The following is a 17,335-nucleotide window of genomic DNA, read 5'->3' on the forward strand; positions in this document are numbered from 1 at the left end:
AAACAAAACAACAACAACAACAAAAAAAAAGATCATTCTCTAGGGGCTGGGTAGACAGATTACTTACTAAAGTGCTTACCATGCAAACATGAGAACCTGAATTTGATCCCTAAAATTCACATATAAAGCCAAGCATGGTGGTGCACACTTGAAATCCAGCAATTGGAAGGTAGAGACAGAATGATTCCTACATCAGTCATCCTAGCCAAACTGGGAGTCCCAGGTCCCCAGCGAAAGACCCTGTCGAAGAACCAGATGGATGGCTCCTGAGGAACATCTTAAGGTGACTCGGAGGCCTCCACATGCACACATACAAAAAAGTGCACTCACATACTAACATATATGTGAATACACATACTGTACACCGAGTATGTAATAGTCTCAGTGGTTAATAAAGAAGCTGAATGGCCTACAGCAAAGCAGGATAAAGTTAGGCAGGATGATCAAACTTAGGAGACTGGAATGAAGAAAGGCAGAGTGAGAAAATTAGCAACAGGCGCAGAGAGAATAAGATGGGCATGCCATACTGAGAAAAGGTACCAAGCCACGTGGCAAATCGTAAATAAGAAATATGGGTTAATATAAGGGTAAGAGTTAGCCAATAACAATATTGAGTCTCTATGTTGGTTTTTGGGGAAGCAGCCGCAGCACAGGGAACTTCCGCCTACACATATACACACAAATATACACTCCCCTCACCTGACACACACACAGAAAAAAAGAAATTGCTGGGCAGTGGTGGCTCAAACTTTTAACCCCAGAAACTTGAGAGGCAGTGGTAGACAGATCTCTTATGATTTTCAGGCCAGCCTGGTCTACAGAGTTCCAGGACAGTCAGGGCTACACAGAGAAACTCTGTCTCAGAAAAAAAAAAAAAAGAAAGAAAGAAAAGAAATACTTTAAAATGAAATGCAATATAAACTCTTTAAGGCACTGATCCTCTCACTGCTCAGGACACTGTCTATACAACAATACTAAATTAAAATAATGACACTATGAATCTAGATGAGCATCAAGATTTTACTAGCTTATAAAAAAAGAAAGAAAGAAAAGAGGCTGAAGAGATGGTTCAGTAGTGAACAGTAATTGCTGTTCTTACAGAAGACACCAAGTACTTACATTCAGTACCAAGTACTACATGGCAGCTCACAACTGTCAACTGTATTTCCTAACAAATACCAGGATAATTGTTTCAGGTGAAGGTGCAATAAAAGCTTGTTTTGCTTTTTTTAAGTTAAAAGTGGGGGTTGGGGGAAGGGCTAGTGTAATGACTCAGTGGATAAAAGGGCTTTGCCACACAAGTCTGATGGCCTGAGTTCATCCACTGAACCCACAGCAGGAGAAAAAAAATGACTCTTGAAAGTTTTACATCTTTTAACGTAAACATGCTCACCATGGCAGGATCACACTAGTATACCTACACACACAACAGCAGTCTACACACAAACACACACACACACTAAATGAGACAAAAAAACTTAATAAAAAAATTGTAAAGTCAGCTGAGCAGTGATGACACACATCTTTCAGTCCAGCACTCAGATCCTGAAAGTGATCTACAAACATTAAAAATATTTTTTTCTTTTTGTGGTTTTTTGTCAAGACAGGATTTCTCTGTATAACAGAGTCCTGGCTGTCCTGGAACTTGCTTTATAGACCAGACTGGCCTCGAACTCACAAAGATCTGTCTGCCTCCACCCCCGAAATGCTAGGATTAAAGGAGTGTGCCACCGTGCCTGACTTATCACAAATATTATAATTTTACTAGAATGTTTTTCCTTATCTCACCTTAAGAAACGGGGGTAACAAATAATTTTGGGGGGAGAGGGTCTCACTATGTAACCCTGGCTCCTGGCTATCCTGGAACTCACTACATTTAAGTCGGGCTGGTCTCAAACTCACAGAAATCCATGGCTTCTGCTTCTCAAGTGCCTGGGATTAAAACTTGTGCTACCATGTCTGGCAAAAACATAAAAACTTAAAATTTACAACAGAGAGCGAGGCAGTGGTAGCATATACCTTGAATCCCAGCACTCAGGAGGAAGAGACAGGCAGATTTCTGTGAGTTCAAGGAGAACCTGGTCTATAGAGTAAGTTCCAGGATAGCCAGCCAGGCTACACAGAAAATCCTCTCAGGGGGGTGGGGGGAATTTACCTCAGAGGATGTTATTTCAATTGAAAGATACTATTAGCAATTATCTTCTTCATTGTGTTTTACTACTACCTATGTGTTGGTGGGGTATGATGTGTGATATCTATGTATATATGAACATGCCATAGTAGACCACTGCAAATGTACAGAAGTTAGATAACAGTCTTGAGAGGTTCCCTCCTTTACCTATCCATGAGCTCCAGGATCAAACAGAACACAGCCTGTCAGGCTACAGCAGGCACTTTTACCTGCCAAGTCATCTGCAAAGCCCAATAATTTTCTTTTGTAAGAAAAAAAAAAACACATGGGCACAGTGGAGCATGACTTTTATCTCAGCTACTCATGAATTTTGGACCTGTCTGAACAGCACAGCAAGACCCTTTTTCAAAAGAAATACAAAATAAAAAAGTCTCAGACATAAGAGTATATACATCTTACCAGGATGTCGATCATCAAATGGGTCTGGATCTCCTTTACGATATTCTTCAGTTTCTTTTTCAATTAATTCTGACATCCTAGCACAAAAAGGAAAGAGTCAACTCTGAACAAGCATACAAAAAATGTCAGGCATAATAGTACACAACCAAAATCCCAACACTCAGGAGGCTTAGGCAGAAGGCCTTCTTTTAAATCCAAGGGCAATCATCCAATGAGCATCATCACGCCAATCAGGGCCACATAGTAAGACCACGTTAGAAAAAAGAGCAAAAGTAAAATTCAAAAAAATGTGCATTAATCAATCAATAGTCATGGTGCAAAACAGTTAGGAAAACATGATTTTTCTGAGGAATAACAAAATCTAAATAATCACCTCATAACATAATTTCTACTCTCAATCTTCTCCAAACTTCTGTGCATCACAAAACAAAACTACTACCACCTCAGAAATTTAAAGTCAACAATCACCATTAAAATCTTCATTTTCAGATAGACATGGTCTATAGCACATGCCTATTCTCACAGCAATCAGAAGGTTGAATTTCAAGTTTGAAGCCACCCTGAGGTATACACAAAGTTCAAAGTATCTGGGCTTTAAAAAAAATTCCTTCTCCTCATCCAGTAATTCCTGTAACCTTACCTACCAGACATCTTCTGATTCCAATCATCTCGAAATCTTGACAACTGTCATCCTTAAAAAGACCCCTACCATTAACTATGTCAACTATTTCTAATACCCATTTTGCAGTTCTTGGTTCCGACTTCTCGGCTTTATTTAACACATTTCAGTCTCCGGCTTCAGGGACTAACTATATTCCTTGAATTAATTCAATACTACTATGGCCTGCAATTATATAGCTTCTACCAGTTTTGAATGCTTCTTCTACTTTCTTTTATTAAAGTTCCAACATTTGACCCTCTATGCTATTCACAGAACCCAAGCTCCTACTTCACGGCCATTCCACATTCTGTTTTGTTAGCCTTCCACCATCTAGGCCTCCGCCACAGCCCTAGTAGCCACTCTTCTGCTTTTGATTACTAGCGATTAGTTTCGCCTGCTCTAGAATTTTACATAAAAATTACATAAAGTCTTATTATGCCAGGATCCTTCTAGAAAAGCATCCATGTTGTAATAACAAACTCCTTTTTATTCATGAACTCTTTTTGGTTCTTTTGTGTACATGTACATGTATGCGGAGGCCAGAAGACAATCCCAAGTATCATTCCTCAGGAATGCAGTCCATAAGGTTTTTCTTTGAGGCAAGGTCTCTCACTGGACTGGAACTCACCAAACAGGATAGGAAGGCAGATCAGCAAGTCTCAGAGATCCTCCTTGCTCATCCTTCCCAGCTCTGGGATTACAAATGTACATAATCCAGGTCTAACTTTTTTTTTGTTTTAAACACTTGGTTCTGAGCATCAAACTCCCACTTGCAAAACAAGTACTTTAGTAACTAAGCTGTCTTCCCTAGCCCTCCTCCCTTTTACTTATTCTTTTGTGGCAAAATCTGATTTAGTTCAGGGTAGGCTCTCACTCCTTATGAAGCCGAGAATGACCTCAAACTCATGATACTAATCTCTGCTTGCCAAACAATAACATCAAAAGTATATGCCTTGCTATTCATACAAACCTGATGAAAACAAGAAAATTATTTGAGCATCCTAAAACAAGTCTGACATTCTGGTCTTTTGGTTTTTTGAGACGAGACAGGGTTTCTCTGTGTAACAATCTTGGCTGTCTTGGAACTGGCTTTATATTTATAGACCAGGCTAGCCTTGAACTTACTGAGATCTGCCTAACTCTGCCTGCCAAGTGCTAGCATTACAGGCATGTGCCACTATCACGCATTTTTTTATATAATTATAAGATGGAGTTTATTAATCCTTTATTATAATGATAACTCTCTAACAGTATGCTATACATCTCCCAAGTCAAACTTGCCTACATAGATTAGCTATATAAAACCAAATTCCTCACTTTTTCTTAGTTTTCCCTTTGTATATGTGTATGCATGCATATATGTACAAACACACCATGACAGAGCATATGTGGAAGTCAAAGAGCAACCACCAAGAGTGAGTTCTCTTCCTTCCACGATATGGGTCTCTTGGATGTCCTAGAAACAAGACGTAGACCAGGCTAACCTCAATTAATAGAGTTCCACCTGTCTAACACATGTGCCACCAAGTCCAGCTAAATTTCCCACTTTTCAAAAATCACGTGTCTGTGTGGGGTATGTGCACGAAGCCAGAAAAAGAAGCTGAATCCCCAGGATTATTGGTGGTTGTGAGCAACCCAATATGGGTGTTGGGAACCAAACTCTATAAGAATAACAAATGTTCTTAAACTGCTCAGTCATAATGCTAACACCATCACACCCGTTTTTTTTTTTTTTGAAAGATAAGTTTTGTGTAGAAAATAACAAACTATTCTTACCTGGTAAGGATAGGTACCATATCCTGCCCACTGCCATGGTCCTTTTCCCACTGCTCCAGCAGGGTAGTGAGCTCAGCTTTGGAGTCCACATGTACCACTACTGTAGTCATGGTTTGGCCTAAAGAAGTCAAAACAGTAAGAAATGAACAAAACAAACATACCTGACAGTTCCCACAAAGAAGAAAAGTGTCAAGGTAAGGGATAAACTGGACTGGGGAGACAGCTCACTTGTTAGTCTGAGGCCACCCTGGTCTACACATTGAGTTTTACTCCAGCTAATGCAACACAGAGAGACCTGTCTCCAAAATGGGGGGGGGGGGACTAAAATTAAATAGGTGATAGCTACAATCAATAGTGAATCTACTAAATACCACTGGGTTATAAATTTACAATCTTCGGGTATGGGGAGGCTCTCACTAGTAGCTCTAGTGATTTAGAACTCACTATGTAGCCATCACACCAGGCTTACAATTTTTTTTTATAGGCAGGATATGTATCCTAGGCTAGATCTGTTTGCTTGTTTTGTTTTTTCTCGAGACAGTTTCTCTGTAGCTTTGGAGCCTGTCCTGGAACATGCTTTGTAGACTAGGCTGGCATCGAATTTAGAGATTCACCTGCCTCAGCCTCCTGAGTGCTGGAATTAAAGGCATGTGCCAGTACCACCAGGCCCTAGACTAGTTTTGAATTCACTATATACCCAAGAATGACTTTGATTTTCTGATCCTTCTGCTTCTACCTCCCAAGAGCTAGGATTAGAGATATATAACAGTCACAGAGGTTTAAATAGTACTGAGGATTGAACTGAGCTTCATGCATGTTAGACAAGTGCTCTACCACATGAGAACAGTCTAGCCCCTTTTGATTTTTTTCCATATTTTCAACAGAGGTTAAAAATTAAAAAAAAAAAAACTAAAAAACCTCACTATGCCTTTTATCCTAGTACTGGAAAAGCAAATTCAAGAACATCTCTGTGAGTTTGAGTTCCAGGACAATCAGAACTGGGGGGGTGGGGGGGGGGAGAACCCTGTCTCAAAAAGAACAAGCTGCTGGGTGGTGGTGGTGCACACCTTTAATCCCAGCATTCGGAAGGCAGAGACAGGCAGGTCTCTGTGAGTATGAGGTCTACAGAGCGAGTCCAGGACAGTTAGGGCTACATTAAAAAAAAAAAGTGTCTCAAAAACTCAAAAAAACAAACCAAACCAAACCAAAACTTATGAAGGAATGAGGAATACCCTTAAGCAATCAGCCTTCTAGAACATACAGTTACAGTTTTGTGTTACTTTCACTTACTTTTAGTTGGAACTTTTTGGGGGGTTGTTTGTTTTGTTTTGCTAGTTTTTTGGGTTTTTTTTTTGAGTGGTCTAGTGGCCCAAATTGTACTTAAACTCATCATCATCCAGGTAAACCCTGAACCTTGGATATTCCTAGTTTGGCTTTGAGTCCTGGGTCTTTAGGCCTGCCACACTAGGCCAACCCATTGTGGTAATCTGAATGTAACTGGCCCACATAAGATCATAGGGAGTGGCACTATTAGGAGGTGTGGCCTTGTTGGAGGAAGTACGTCACTGTGGTGGTCTCCTATGCTCAAGCTACATCCAATGTGAACACAGACTACTCCTTCTGCTGCCCAGGGATCAAGATGTAAAACTCTGTTTTTTCTCCAGCACCATGTCTGGCAGCACACTTCCATACTTCCATGATAATAATGAACTACACCTATGAAACTATAAGTCATCCCAATTAAATGCTTTCCTTTAAACAAGTTGTCGTGGTCATAGTGTCCCTTCACAGTAATAGAAACCCTAAGACACCCATATTGCCCATGGTTTCCTTCCTTCCTTCCTTCCTTCCTTCCTTCCTTCCTTCCTTTCTTTCTTTCTTTCTTTTCAGACAGAGTGTTACTATGTAACTTGGGCTTGAACTCAAATTCATGACTGTTAGCTTCAGTCACCTGAGTACTGACTGGGATTACAAGTGTGCACCACCACACCTACTACATTAACATTCTATTTTTAAGGTTCCTCCACATATTAGTACAATTTAAAGAAAAAAAAATGTTTTTAAACAAGAAAGTAACACAGGCAGTGGTAGCACATGCCTTTAATCCCGGCAGTCAGGAGACATAGGCAGGCAGATCTCTGTGAGTTCAAGACCAGCCTGATCTACAGAACAAATGCCAGGACAGGCTCCAAAGCTACACAGAGAAACCCTGTCTCAAAAAACCAAAAATATAAAAATTAAAATGTAGGTAGGTAGTCATGGCACATGCCTTTAATCCCAGCACTTGAGAAGGAGAGGCAAGCAGATCTCTGAGTTTGAGCCTGGTCTACAGAGCGACTTCCAGGACAGCTAAGTCTACACAGGGAAACCCTGTCTTGAGAGAGGGGGGGAAAAAAAGGAACTGTAATGAAGGGGAATTCAAGGACATTAAAACAATAAAATTTTAGAATTCAACTTAGAAACACACACAAGGGATGCAGATCCAGGATAGTGGCTAGAGCATTTGCACGTCATTATAAATTCCTGGGACTGAACTGTAGTATATATTTAAAAAGCCAGCCTAGTGGTGGTGCATGTCTTAAACCCCAGCAGAGGCAGGCAGATCTGAGTTGAAGGCCAGTCTGGTCTACAGAGTAAGTTCCAGGACAGCCAGGGCTATACAAACAAACAAAGAGGCTTTATTAATGTAAAATTTACAAGGTATAACCATTTGTTTTGACATAACAGACTGAGAATGGATCATTTAATTCACCCTGTTTTTCTGTGTTTTGGAGGGAATCTTTGCAGCCCTAGCTAGCCCAGAACTTTCTATATAGATCACATTGGCCATGAACTCATAAAAAGATCCCCCTTCCTCTGCCTACCAAGTACTTAAAAACATAAGCCACCACAAAGTTTTTTCTAAATATCATGCAAAAACTATGACACATCTAATGATGGCACAACCAATGGTCACCAAAGAAGGAATATCCAGCCTAAGATACTCAGTAAGTAATTTACTTACATGTTGGAGAGATTCCTCATAACCACGAAACTGGCACATGTCAGAAAGAGATTTACAGTTTAAAAGGACCCAAATCCCAGCACTGCCGACATTCCATGACAGTCTGTGAATTCCCATTACTTAGCTTCTCTAAACATCAAAATTAAAAAAAAAACCCTCAATTTCCTTTCTATTAAATAAAAACAGTTGTGAGGGGCGAAAGATAATTCTACCTCTATTAGAGACTATAAATAAATATGCTTAAAGTATGTATTTACGCACGTGGAAATTCCTTAGTCATAAGAATGGGTGCCAGCCAGCTGTGCTAGCATGTGCCTTTTGCACTCCAGAGGCAGAGAAGGCTGATCTCTGAGTTCAAGGTCAGCCTGGTCTACAGAGCAAGTTTCTGGACAACCAGGGCTAAACAGAGAAACCCTGTCTTGAAGAAAAAAAAAAGAAAAGAAAAAAATGTGTGCCAAAAAATTTAGAGGTGATGTGCCTATAACCTCAAGTAATTCCACAAAATAAAGACAGGGGAAAAGAATACAGAAGAACATACACAGCAAAGCAGTTAACTGTTGAAACAAAAGGTAATCAATTTAGCTTCTCCTCTGAAAGGGTTTTTTTGAGGGGGGATTAAGATTCTCTCTCAAAAAACAAATGCATTCAGGAAGCAGAGACAGGAGGAACTCTATGACCTTATAGACCAGACCAGTCTACAAAGACAAGTCCAGGACAGGCAGGGCTGCTACACAAAGACATGGGGCAGGGGGAGTGTCCCTGGGTTCCATCCATCCCCAAAACTATCATCATGAAAAATAAAATAAAACAAAATGTTGGAACTGAACTAACTTTTTGGTCAAACTAATTTCGACTGATTCTCAAATATCCATTTTGTTTGTTTTTGAGATAGGGCTTTTCTGTGTAGCCCTGGCTCTCCTGGAATTCTCTCTGTAGATCAGGCTGTTCTTGAACTTACAGAGATCTGCCTGCCTCTGACTCCCAGAGAGCTGGGTTTAAAGGTGTGTGCCACTACCACCCAGCTCAAATAAATTGTTAAATACAAAAATCAAAGTGAAAAACTGTGCAGAATTGCCAGCTGTGAATTTAAATGTTCAGGTATAAACCTCTGAAATGAAAAGAATACCCAAGATATAGATAAGTTATTATGGCAAGTAACTGTGTGTAGGATAAATGTTTTTCTCCATTCTACCATTTCCCCATCATTTTGTAACTTTCAAATTAAACAACAAAATAGGTCCTCTTCTACTACACTATACTGAATGGCTGATTCAGCAAAAAACTGTCCCCATATCTAAGATAAAAGTCTGTGTTAAAATATAAAATAGGTCCTGGGGTAAAGAGTAAAGGTGGGAGAGAGCACTCATTTAGAAAAGTTGCAACCCTTACTTAAAAGAAGCTGTGAAGTGTAACTAAATGGTAGAGCCTGTCACTGAGGTCCTAAGGCCTCAAACTCAATTCCTAGCAGAAAGGGAAGAAGGGGGAGGGGGAGGAAGGGCTGGAGGGAATGGAGGGTGGGCAGGCAGGCAGCAGGCAGGCCAATCCAATCCGAGCTTCTGCTACATACCTGTATCACACATCACTTAAAAAAATGAAGGAGGTGCATTCACAAGTCTGGGGCCAGACTGGGCTACATAGAGAATCGAATCCAAAGGCCTTAAGGGAGGAAAAAGAGAGGCCCTGGGTCAATCCCCAACACCAGAAAAAGAAAGGAGGGAATTCAGAATTTACAGCTTCAAGCAAAAACTTATGACTATGACATGTGATCATATATAACTTTATTACTATCCATGACTACCTGCTCTACAAAAACGCAGTGGTAAAAAACCAACTCCAATCACTTCAATTTAACACGGAGTTCGTTTTATTATATTTTATCAAATTTAACAACTGAACAACGATAATGTAACAGTAAAGTACTATACTCAAGAAATATGTAAGAAATTCCTCAAAAATATAACCCCACTCAAAAATGGTTAGTGGAAAACTGCTATATACAAACACAAATCTTGACACCTGGAAGAAATATACTATATCGACTCCTGAAGTCAAAACGCATACACTTATAAAAGCCTTAATGGTAAACACCAGGAAACCCAAGAGGGAAAAAAGCCTTCAGGTGACGCTACCAATTAGCCTCTCAGGCTACACATTAACAACAGGAAGATAGTGCTACAATAAATTAATAATTAAAACATGCAGACTAGTTAAAAGGCTTCGCCGGAAAGAGTGTGCACGCCCTTAATTCCAGCTCTCGGCAGGCAGAGGCAGGAGAATCTGAGGTTGAGACCACCCTGGTCTACAGAGCGAGTTCACAAAGACCAAAAAAAAAAAAAAAGCAACACGAGGAAGAAAAAAAACGAGTCGAAGTCAGTAACTCAAAAGTCATTTACTACTACACACACTAGAAGAGTTAATTCCTCAACAAATGGAAACACCAGAGAGCTAGCACTGCAGCATGAGGAGACAGAGCGACACGTTCTACAAACAGGAGAGAGTATGGCAAACGCCCCTGAAAGCCCGACAGAAAAACCAGAGGCCGTGGGCACAAGCTCCCGCGAAGCTCGGCAGGCTATCCTCAAGGCGTCCCCGCACCCACACACCTACCTCCCCCACCGCCTCCCCACACTCCGCCGCACCGTCGAAGTGGGAGGGGTTCCCGGAGAGCTCCACCCCCTAGCCCGGGCCCAGAGCAGGGCGGGTGCAGTGGGAGGTGGCACGAAGCCGAAGCAGGGGAAAGCCCGCCCAGGTGACTGAGGCAGGAGGCGGAGACACAGTCCGGGAAGGGGGGTCCATCGTGCGGCAGGGAAGAGGGAGCCCCTCGGCCAGTGAGGAATGGAGAGCGGGAGGTGGCCAGAGAATTGAAAGAGCACCTCCTGCAGGTAGAGGCGAGCGCATCCCTGCCCCCCGCTCCGGCATTAAGAGTTACTCTAAAGGAAGCTTCTTTGGAAGACTGAAGGAAGAACCGGGAGGCCCCGCCCCCGGGCCAGGGATCGGAAACGGGAAAGTCCTGTCAGGCGCCAGGCCCGGCCTCCCGGGTGGTCCCGCCCGCCCCCTCGCCGCCGGCAGCCGAAGCAGGTGCCGCCCCTCCCCCAGCGAGGCGCCCACACTCCCGCCCAGCCGGCCGCGCGCTCGCTCTCCTCGCGCCCTCCCAGAGAGCTGGCTCCTTCCTCACCCCGCTTACCTTCGCGGGCGGCTCCGCCGCTTCTCCCCCAACCCCTCCAGCGGCCACAGTTCACACACGCCGCCTCTGGTCCCGCACTCACTCTCCCTCACTCACACACACAGCGCGACCACGGCTCCTGAGCGGCCCACATATTATGCGTCACTCGTATGCTACGTGCTGTGCGCGCGCGCGCAAACTTGGCGCGAGGCTCGCGAAAGGGGGGGGGAGCGGAGGAACATCAAAGCGCTCCTGGGAAATGAAGTTCCGTGTTTCGGGGCGGGGTGGGGGGGGGGGAGAAATACCAGCAAGCGCCTGCCCTGCGCATTGGCTTTTGGGATTCGTAGTTTTCTCTAGTAAACGTGAATTGCTGTGTATTTATTGGCTGCTTCCAAAAGCGGAAGCGAAAAGTGAAGGAAGGAATCGATCTTTCTAAAGCCCGACTGGCTTCAACTGCCTGATAACTTTGTCAATACTTAATTCTACCCTGTGTCATCGAAAAGATTCATTAGTACTATGATTGGCACATAAGCCGTAGAATATGCCAGGGTCCAAGAATGCATTTTGCATAAATTTATCAGAAATTACATCACTCAATAAGAAGAAACTAACGAGTTTATCTTTGTCTTTCTGTTCCAAACATTCGGCAAGAATCAAAAAAGCATCGTATTATATGTGAGGCAGAATATTTTTTAAAAAGCCCTTCAGCGAAAACTGGACTAACCACAGAGATCATCTATTTCGATTTCTTAATTTTAGAGTTGAGGAAATGACAGCCAGAGTAAATGACTTGCCTAATATCACCAGACAAAGTGAAGAAGCATCAGGAGGAACAATCTTTGTCTTATATATCCTATGTGAGGGCATGAAACAAACTCCACAGTTAAGCAGAATCTTGACAAGACCTCCCCAGACATCAAGCCTGATGCAACCCATTATTGCTCTTGGAATTCTTAGTATGTTCTGTGCGTTTCCATAGAGTTCTCACAGCCAGTACTTTCACATGGAAATTATAAGACACTGTGAGCCTATTGCTATGACCATATTCTATAACTGTTAGGCCACTTTCCACCGGGTAGTGGTCACACATGTGAGTTCCAGGCCAGCCTAGTCTACGGAGCGAGTTCCAGAGCAGCCAGGGCTGCATAATAGAGAGACCCTGTCTGCAATTACAAAACAAACAAAAAATAAAGATGTGGGGGCTGGAGAGATGGTTCAGCAATTAAAAGCACTGCCTCCTCTTCCAGAGGACTAGGAATTATTTCCCAGCAACCACATAGCAGTTCCAGGGGATCAGATAGATGCCTTCTGGTCTCTGGGCATTATGCATGTGTGTGGTACACCCAACATGCATATGAACAAAACACTCAAACACATAAATTTTTAATTTTTTTTTCTTTGTACCCTTTTTTTTTTCATGACAGGATCTCACTATGTAACTGTGGCTGAATTGGACCTCCCTAGGTAGACCAGCTCTGATCACAAAATAACACAGATCCATTTGCTTCTGCCTTTCAAGTGCTGGGATTAAAGGCATGTGCTACCTTGCTCAGCTAAATTTCTATCAAAAAAAAAAGCCATGGAGTTCATAATACCTACAATACTACTTCAGGCGGCTTTCCTGGCATTGTACCTCCCTGGGCTATGATTCCAAAATGTAGAGGGATCGATCCTCTAGGTAGCTTCCCTAAATGCTTGGCAACTTCACCTCTGCCTGTGGTCAACTCTATAGGAGCCCTTGTGGGAACCTGAAGTCCACTTTATCAAAGGGGGAGTTACTGCCTCATTCTGTCACCAGATGGCACTACTCCACTTTGGGAATCCAGGGGGGGGCGGTGCTGGGTTGGTAGTGGTCCTAAGGGGCATCAAGGAGAGATTTGGGGGAAGCTAAGGTCTGGAACACTGGAGAAGCCAAGCAGAAGTATAGGGCCTCTCTAGGAGCAACTCCCTCTAAGCAACTCCCTGATGGCAGTGCATACCTACAACCCTAGTACTTTGAGTGGAGAGACAGGGATCAGAAGTGAAGATCATCCTTGGCTACCTAGCAAATTTGAGGCAAACCTAAGACACATGAGACTTTGTCTCCAAGAATATACCAAAATCTCTACCCTATAACTCCTGCAGCTCTCCCTCCCCCACTGTGAAAAGCATGTAAACACACAGTTACATGCCTGCAAGACTCCCATGCTGAGAGGAGCAATGGGGTGACACTTGGGAGGGAGGCAAGCAGATTTCTGTGAGTGCAAGGCCAGCCTGGGCTACAGAGCTAGTACCACGACAGGCTCCAAAGCTACCCAAAAAAAAAAGGAAGAAAGAGAAAGAAAGAAAGGAAGGAAGGAAGGAAGGAAGGAAGGAAGGAAGGAAGGAAGGAATCAAAGAAGAGAAGGAGGCACCCAGCTGAAAGGGGGAGGAAACATACAGAGCTCCTCAGAATCAGAACAGACAAGAGGAGCCCCAGCTCTGTCCCCAGGATCAAGGGTTACAGCCTTAGACATAATCTACTTCTCTGTCCAAGCATGCTCATTATTTGTAGGAAAATCCACAGTATTAAGTTCTCTGGGCCTCAAGCTCCAACTCCTAGAATTACTTTTCTCCAAGTGCCTCAGGTGTTTCTCCCCTGGTGCCACCCACTACCTCCTGCTTTCTTCCAGAACTCACTGGACCTAGAAGAAAAGCCTCACATCCCCCTTATGCTCTCCTGTTACCTGGAAAAAGCTAAACTATGAGTGTCGCAGAAGTTACTGAGAATGGTAGCACCACCAGGCTCTGGGGATCCCCACCTAGTCATTCACTAATTGGCCTAGCCAACAAGCTCCAACAGTCCTCAAAACAATAAAGAGGATGATCACTACCCTATCTGCCCCCCACCAAAAAAAAATGTGTGCAGAGTTGTAACTCCTGCCTAATCACATCTGTGTGCACCACTTCATTGTACAGAGAAATAAACTGAAGACCTGCAAAGATAATAGTTTAATCCCCTACCTTATCTGATGAGTTCAAAACAGCTTCGTAGAGGTCAGAAGGAAACAAGACAGTGACCTCCATCTCTACCCAGCTCCCAGCTCCCTAGGCCTCAGACAGAGAGGAAGACCCTACATAGTTATTGAGGAGAATAATTATAGCAAATAATTAGTTTTCCTGAAATTCAAATTGAGCTGATCATCTTACATTTTATCTGACAGTCCTGTGTCAGAACCACTACTCAACCACAGACCTCCAAGGACTCCCATTTTGATTCTTCCTCGAGCCTCACTTTAGTTTTCTGAAAAAATGGTAAGAAACAAGTGAAAACTAGCATGGTAGCACCTGCCAGTAATCTGAACACTGAGGCTAAGGCAAGAGGATCAAGAATTCAAAGCAGAGTCAGGTGGTGGGGTGCATGCCTTTAGTCCCAGCACCAGGTTAGGTAATGACTTTTGGGTACCCAGAGAAAACTGTTGGCCCTCCCAGCTCTTTCTCCCCCTCCCCCCCCCCCCCCCCCCGCGATCCATACCTTGAGGCTGAACCCCCGTTCCTGTTCCGTGAACTTTTCCCTTACAATAAAGAATAATCTTAGAATACTCTTGGAGTTATCTCAGGATTATTTTGACTCGCAATTTTCCTCATTGGACGCGTTCAGCTTTATCTGGCAACCCAATGTGGGGCCCAGTCCACACTCAGTCTCTACTGGACACCCAGGCAACCCCGCGATGCTCCCGGTTCGCCAGCTCAGTGCACGTTCCCCGCTGGTGGCAGGCAATGCACATGCCACTCCTCTGATTTGTCCCTTTTAATTGATCCCATCTCGAAGATGCCACTGCCTCTCCAGCCAGTGATCCCTGCAGCGCGCACAATCCGTGACTTGCACTGACGGAAAGCTTTGGGTTTTCTCTTTATCCTGGTGACCAACTCTTGGAATCGCTTCGATCACCTTAATAACTGCTCTTAATTTGTTAAACAAAGTGTATTTTTCATTATCTAACATGCAAAAAACCAAACCTGGATTGTCTGCCATTGCTTGCATCTCTTGGCCATGTGGCTGCAACTGCGACACCTGTGGCTGATAATGATTCTTGCACTTATTCCAATTCACTGTAATTGCTTTACGACAGGAAAGATGTGAAACACTACAAAAATCACTGATAACGTAACTATCTAAGAGTTCAGTAATTATTTTGCTTATGCTATAAATGGTATTCAGCAAGGCTTATGTGATTTTACTTATGCATCCCTTTATTTGGTTCTATGATTAGTTTTGTTTTTCATATTATCTCGTTAAGAAAACGGCACTAGGTTTCGATCCTAATGCATGAACTGGCTTTGTGGGAGCCTAGCCTGTTTGGATGCTCACCTTCCTGGACCTGGATAGAAGTGGGAGGACCTTGGACTTCCCGCAGGGCAGGGAATCTGGACTGCTCTTCAGTCTCGAGAAGGAGGGGGAATGGAGTGAGGGGAGGGGGACAGGAGTGGGGAGAAGGAGAGGGGAAGGGGGAGGGGAGGGGGAGGGGCAATGTGTAGGAGGAGGGGGAGGGAAATGGGAAACGGGGAGGAGGCGGAAATTTTTTTCAACAACTAAAAAAATAAACAAAAAAAAAGAAAATGATTTGATAACAGAGCCAAGAATGAGGCACTTTTAGAAATGATACAGTCTTTACAGACTAATAATGAACAGCTAGTTGGAAAAATTAACACTTTGAAGGGGGATAACATCAATTTGACAGACAAAATCCAGTCAATGTCTAAGGGTGCAGAGACATTATCTGAAAGAATTCATACTGCTGAATTTAATAATTGGAATCTATTGTAAAGTTATGATAGATGAATGAATAAGATATCACTCCAGGAAAGTAATATGCACGCCATCAAAATTATGTCCACGGATGAGATGTTATTTTTATTGGAGAAATTTCATAGTTTGGAATTCTCAATGAGGGCATTAAAACAGAACACTGGACAGGAGATTCAGACTTTTCAAAAGGCAGTAGTAAGAAGATTTAAAAAGATTGAGGAATTTGTTGAAACTGATGAGCAGGGACAGAAGCTACAAGGACAGGATTCAGCCTCATCAGGAAGTGCCAGACCCTGGGATGACTTACCCGGAGGTTTAACTGCTTATCCAGTAATTTCCCAGAAAGACCATGTGGCACAAAGCACCCTAAAAGTCGTCAAAGAATATACTTGGAAACCAATATGTATGAGCACTCTAAAAGAAATTAAACAAGCGGGCTGGAGAGATGGCTCAGCGGTTAAGAGCATTGCCTGCTCTTCCAAAGGTCCTGAGTTCAATTCCCAGCAACCACATGGTGGCTCACAACCATCTGTAATGAGGTCTGGTGCCCTCTTCTGGCCTGCAGGCATACACACAGACAGAACACTAGACATAATAAGTAAATAAATAAATATTAAAAAAAAGAAATTAAACAAGCAATAGTAGCTTATGGCTACATTTGCCATTTGTTAGGGAAATGGTGAAAACATGGACTTCAAGCAATAAGGCAACCCCACATGATTGGCTTCAATTAATCTCAGTGATCCTAGAAGATGGACCTCAGCAGTTCTGGAAGTGTTATTGGAGAGAAGAAGCAAAAATTTTAGAACAGGGGAAAGCAAAAGGATTTGAGACTTCCCAATGTCAAATTCTTGGTGAGGGCCATTACAACAATCCTCAGGACCAGGCTCTCTAAGATGAAGGCACCTGGTCCCTATATAGCAAGAAGCTTGGGACAGGATTCAGGAACTAAGAAAGAGAACTGAATCATATATTAGGGTTAAACAGGGCCAGAGAGGACCCTTTAGGGACTTTTTATTAAGATTAAACAAGGCCATAAAAGTAGGAGTGACAGACCCAGAAGCTAGATGTGTACTTATTGAATCTTTGGCTTTTGAAAATGCCAACTTAGAATGCAAAAAGATCCTTGGGCCTTTAAAGGTCAAATCAGCACCAACTGATGAATGGATCCTGCACACAATGAATGTTGAGACATTTGACTGTAGTACTGAGGCTTGAGTAGAAGAAGCAATTTCCAGTGGTGTGGGGAGACACCAAAATACAAAATGTTTTAATTGTGGTAGAATAGGACATCTGAGAAGAGATTGTAGACAAGAAATTCCTAGGGATAATGTCACCTCTAGGTTGGCAAGAATAGGGGACTCAGACTTATG

General features: G+C 42.9%; 1 protein-coding gene across 2 annotated transcripts in view; it reads right to left on the minus strand.

Annotated features, from left to right (window-relative positions):
* Dcaf1 (DDB1 and CUL4 associated factor 1) overlaps positions 1-11,369 on the minus strand; it is a 62,270-nt gene extending 50,901 nt beyond the window's left edge. For both annotated transcript variants that reach the window (XM_075964742.1, XM_075964741.1), the window contains exons 1-3: positions 11,216-11,369; positions 5,028-5,145; positions 2,591-2,667 (exon numbers count right to left, since the gene is read on the minus strand). In XM_075964742.1, the coding sequence (XP_075820857.1) occupies positions 2,591-2,667; positions 5,028-5,137 (187 nt within the window). In that variant the 5' untranslated portion in view covers positions 5,138-5,145; positions 11,216-11,369. The remainder of the gene's footprint in view (positions 1-2,590; positions 2,668-5,027; positions 5,146-11,215) is intronic.
* Positions 11,370-17,335: the final 5,966 nt, after the last annotated feature.

The sequence above is a fragment of the Microtus pennsylvanicus genome, chromosome 3 (genome assembly GCF_037038515.1).
Source record: "Microtus pennsylvanicus isolate mMicPen1 chromosome 3, mMicPen1.hap1, whole genome shotgun sequence".
Taxonomy (NCBI): domain Eukaryota; kingdom Metazoa; phylum Chordata; class Mammalia; order Rodentia; family Cricetidae; genus Microtus; species Microtus pennsylvanicus.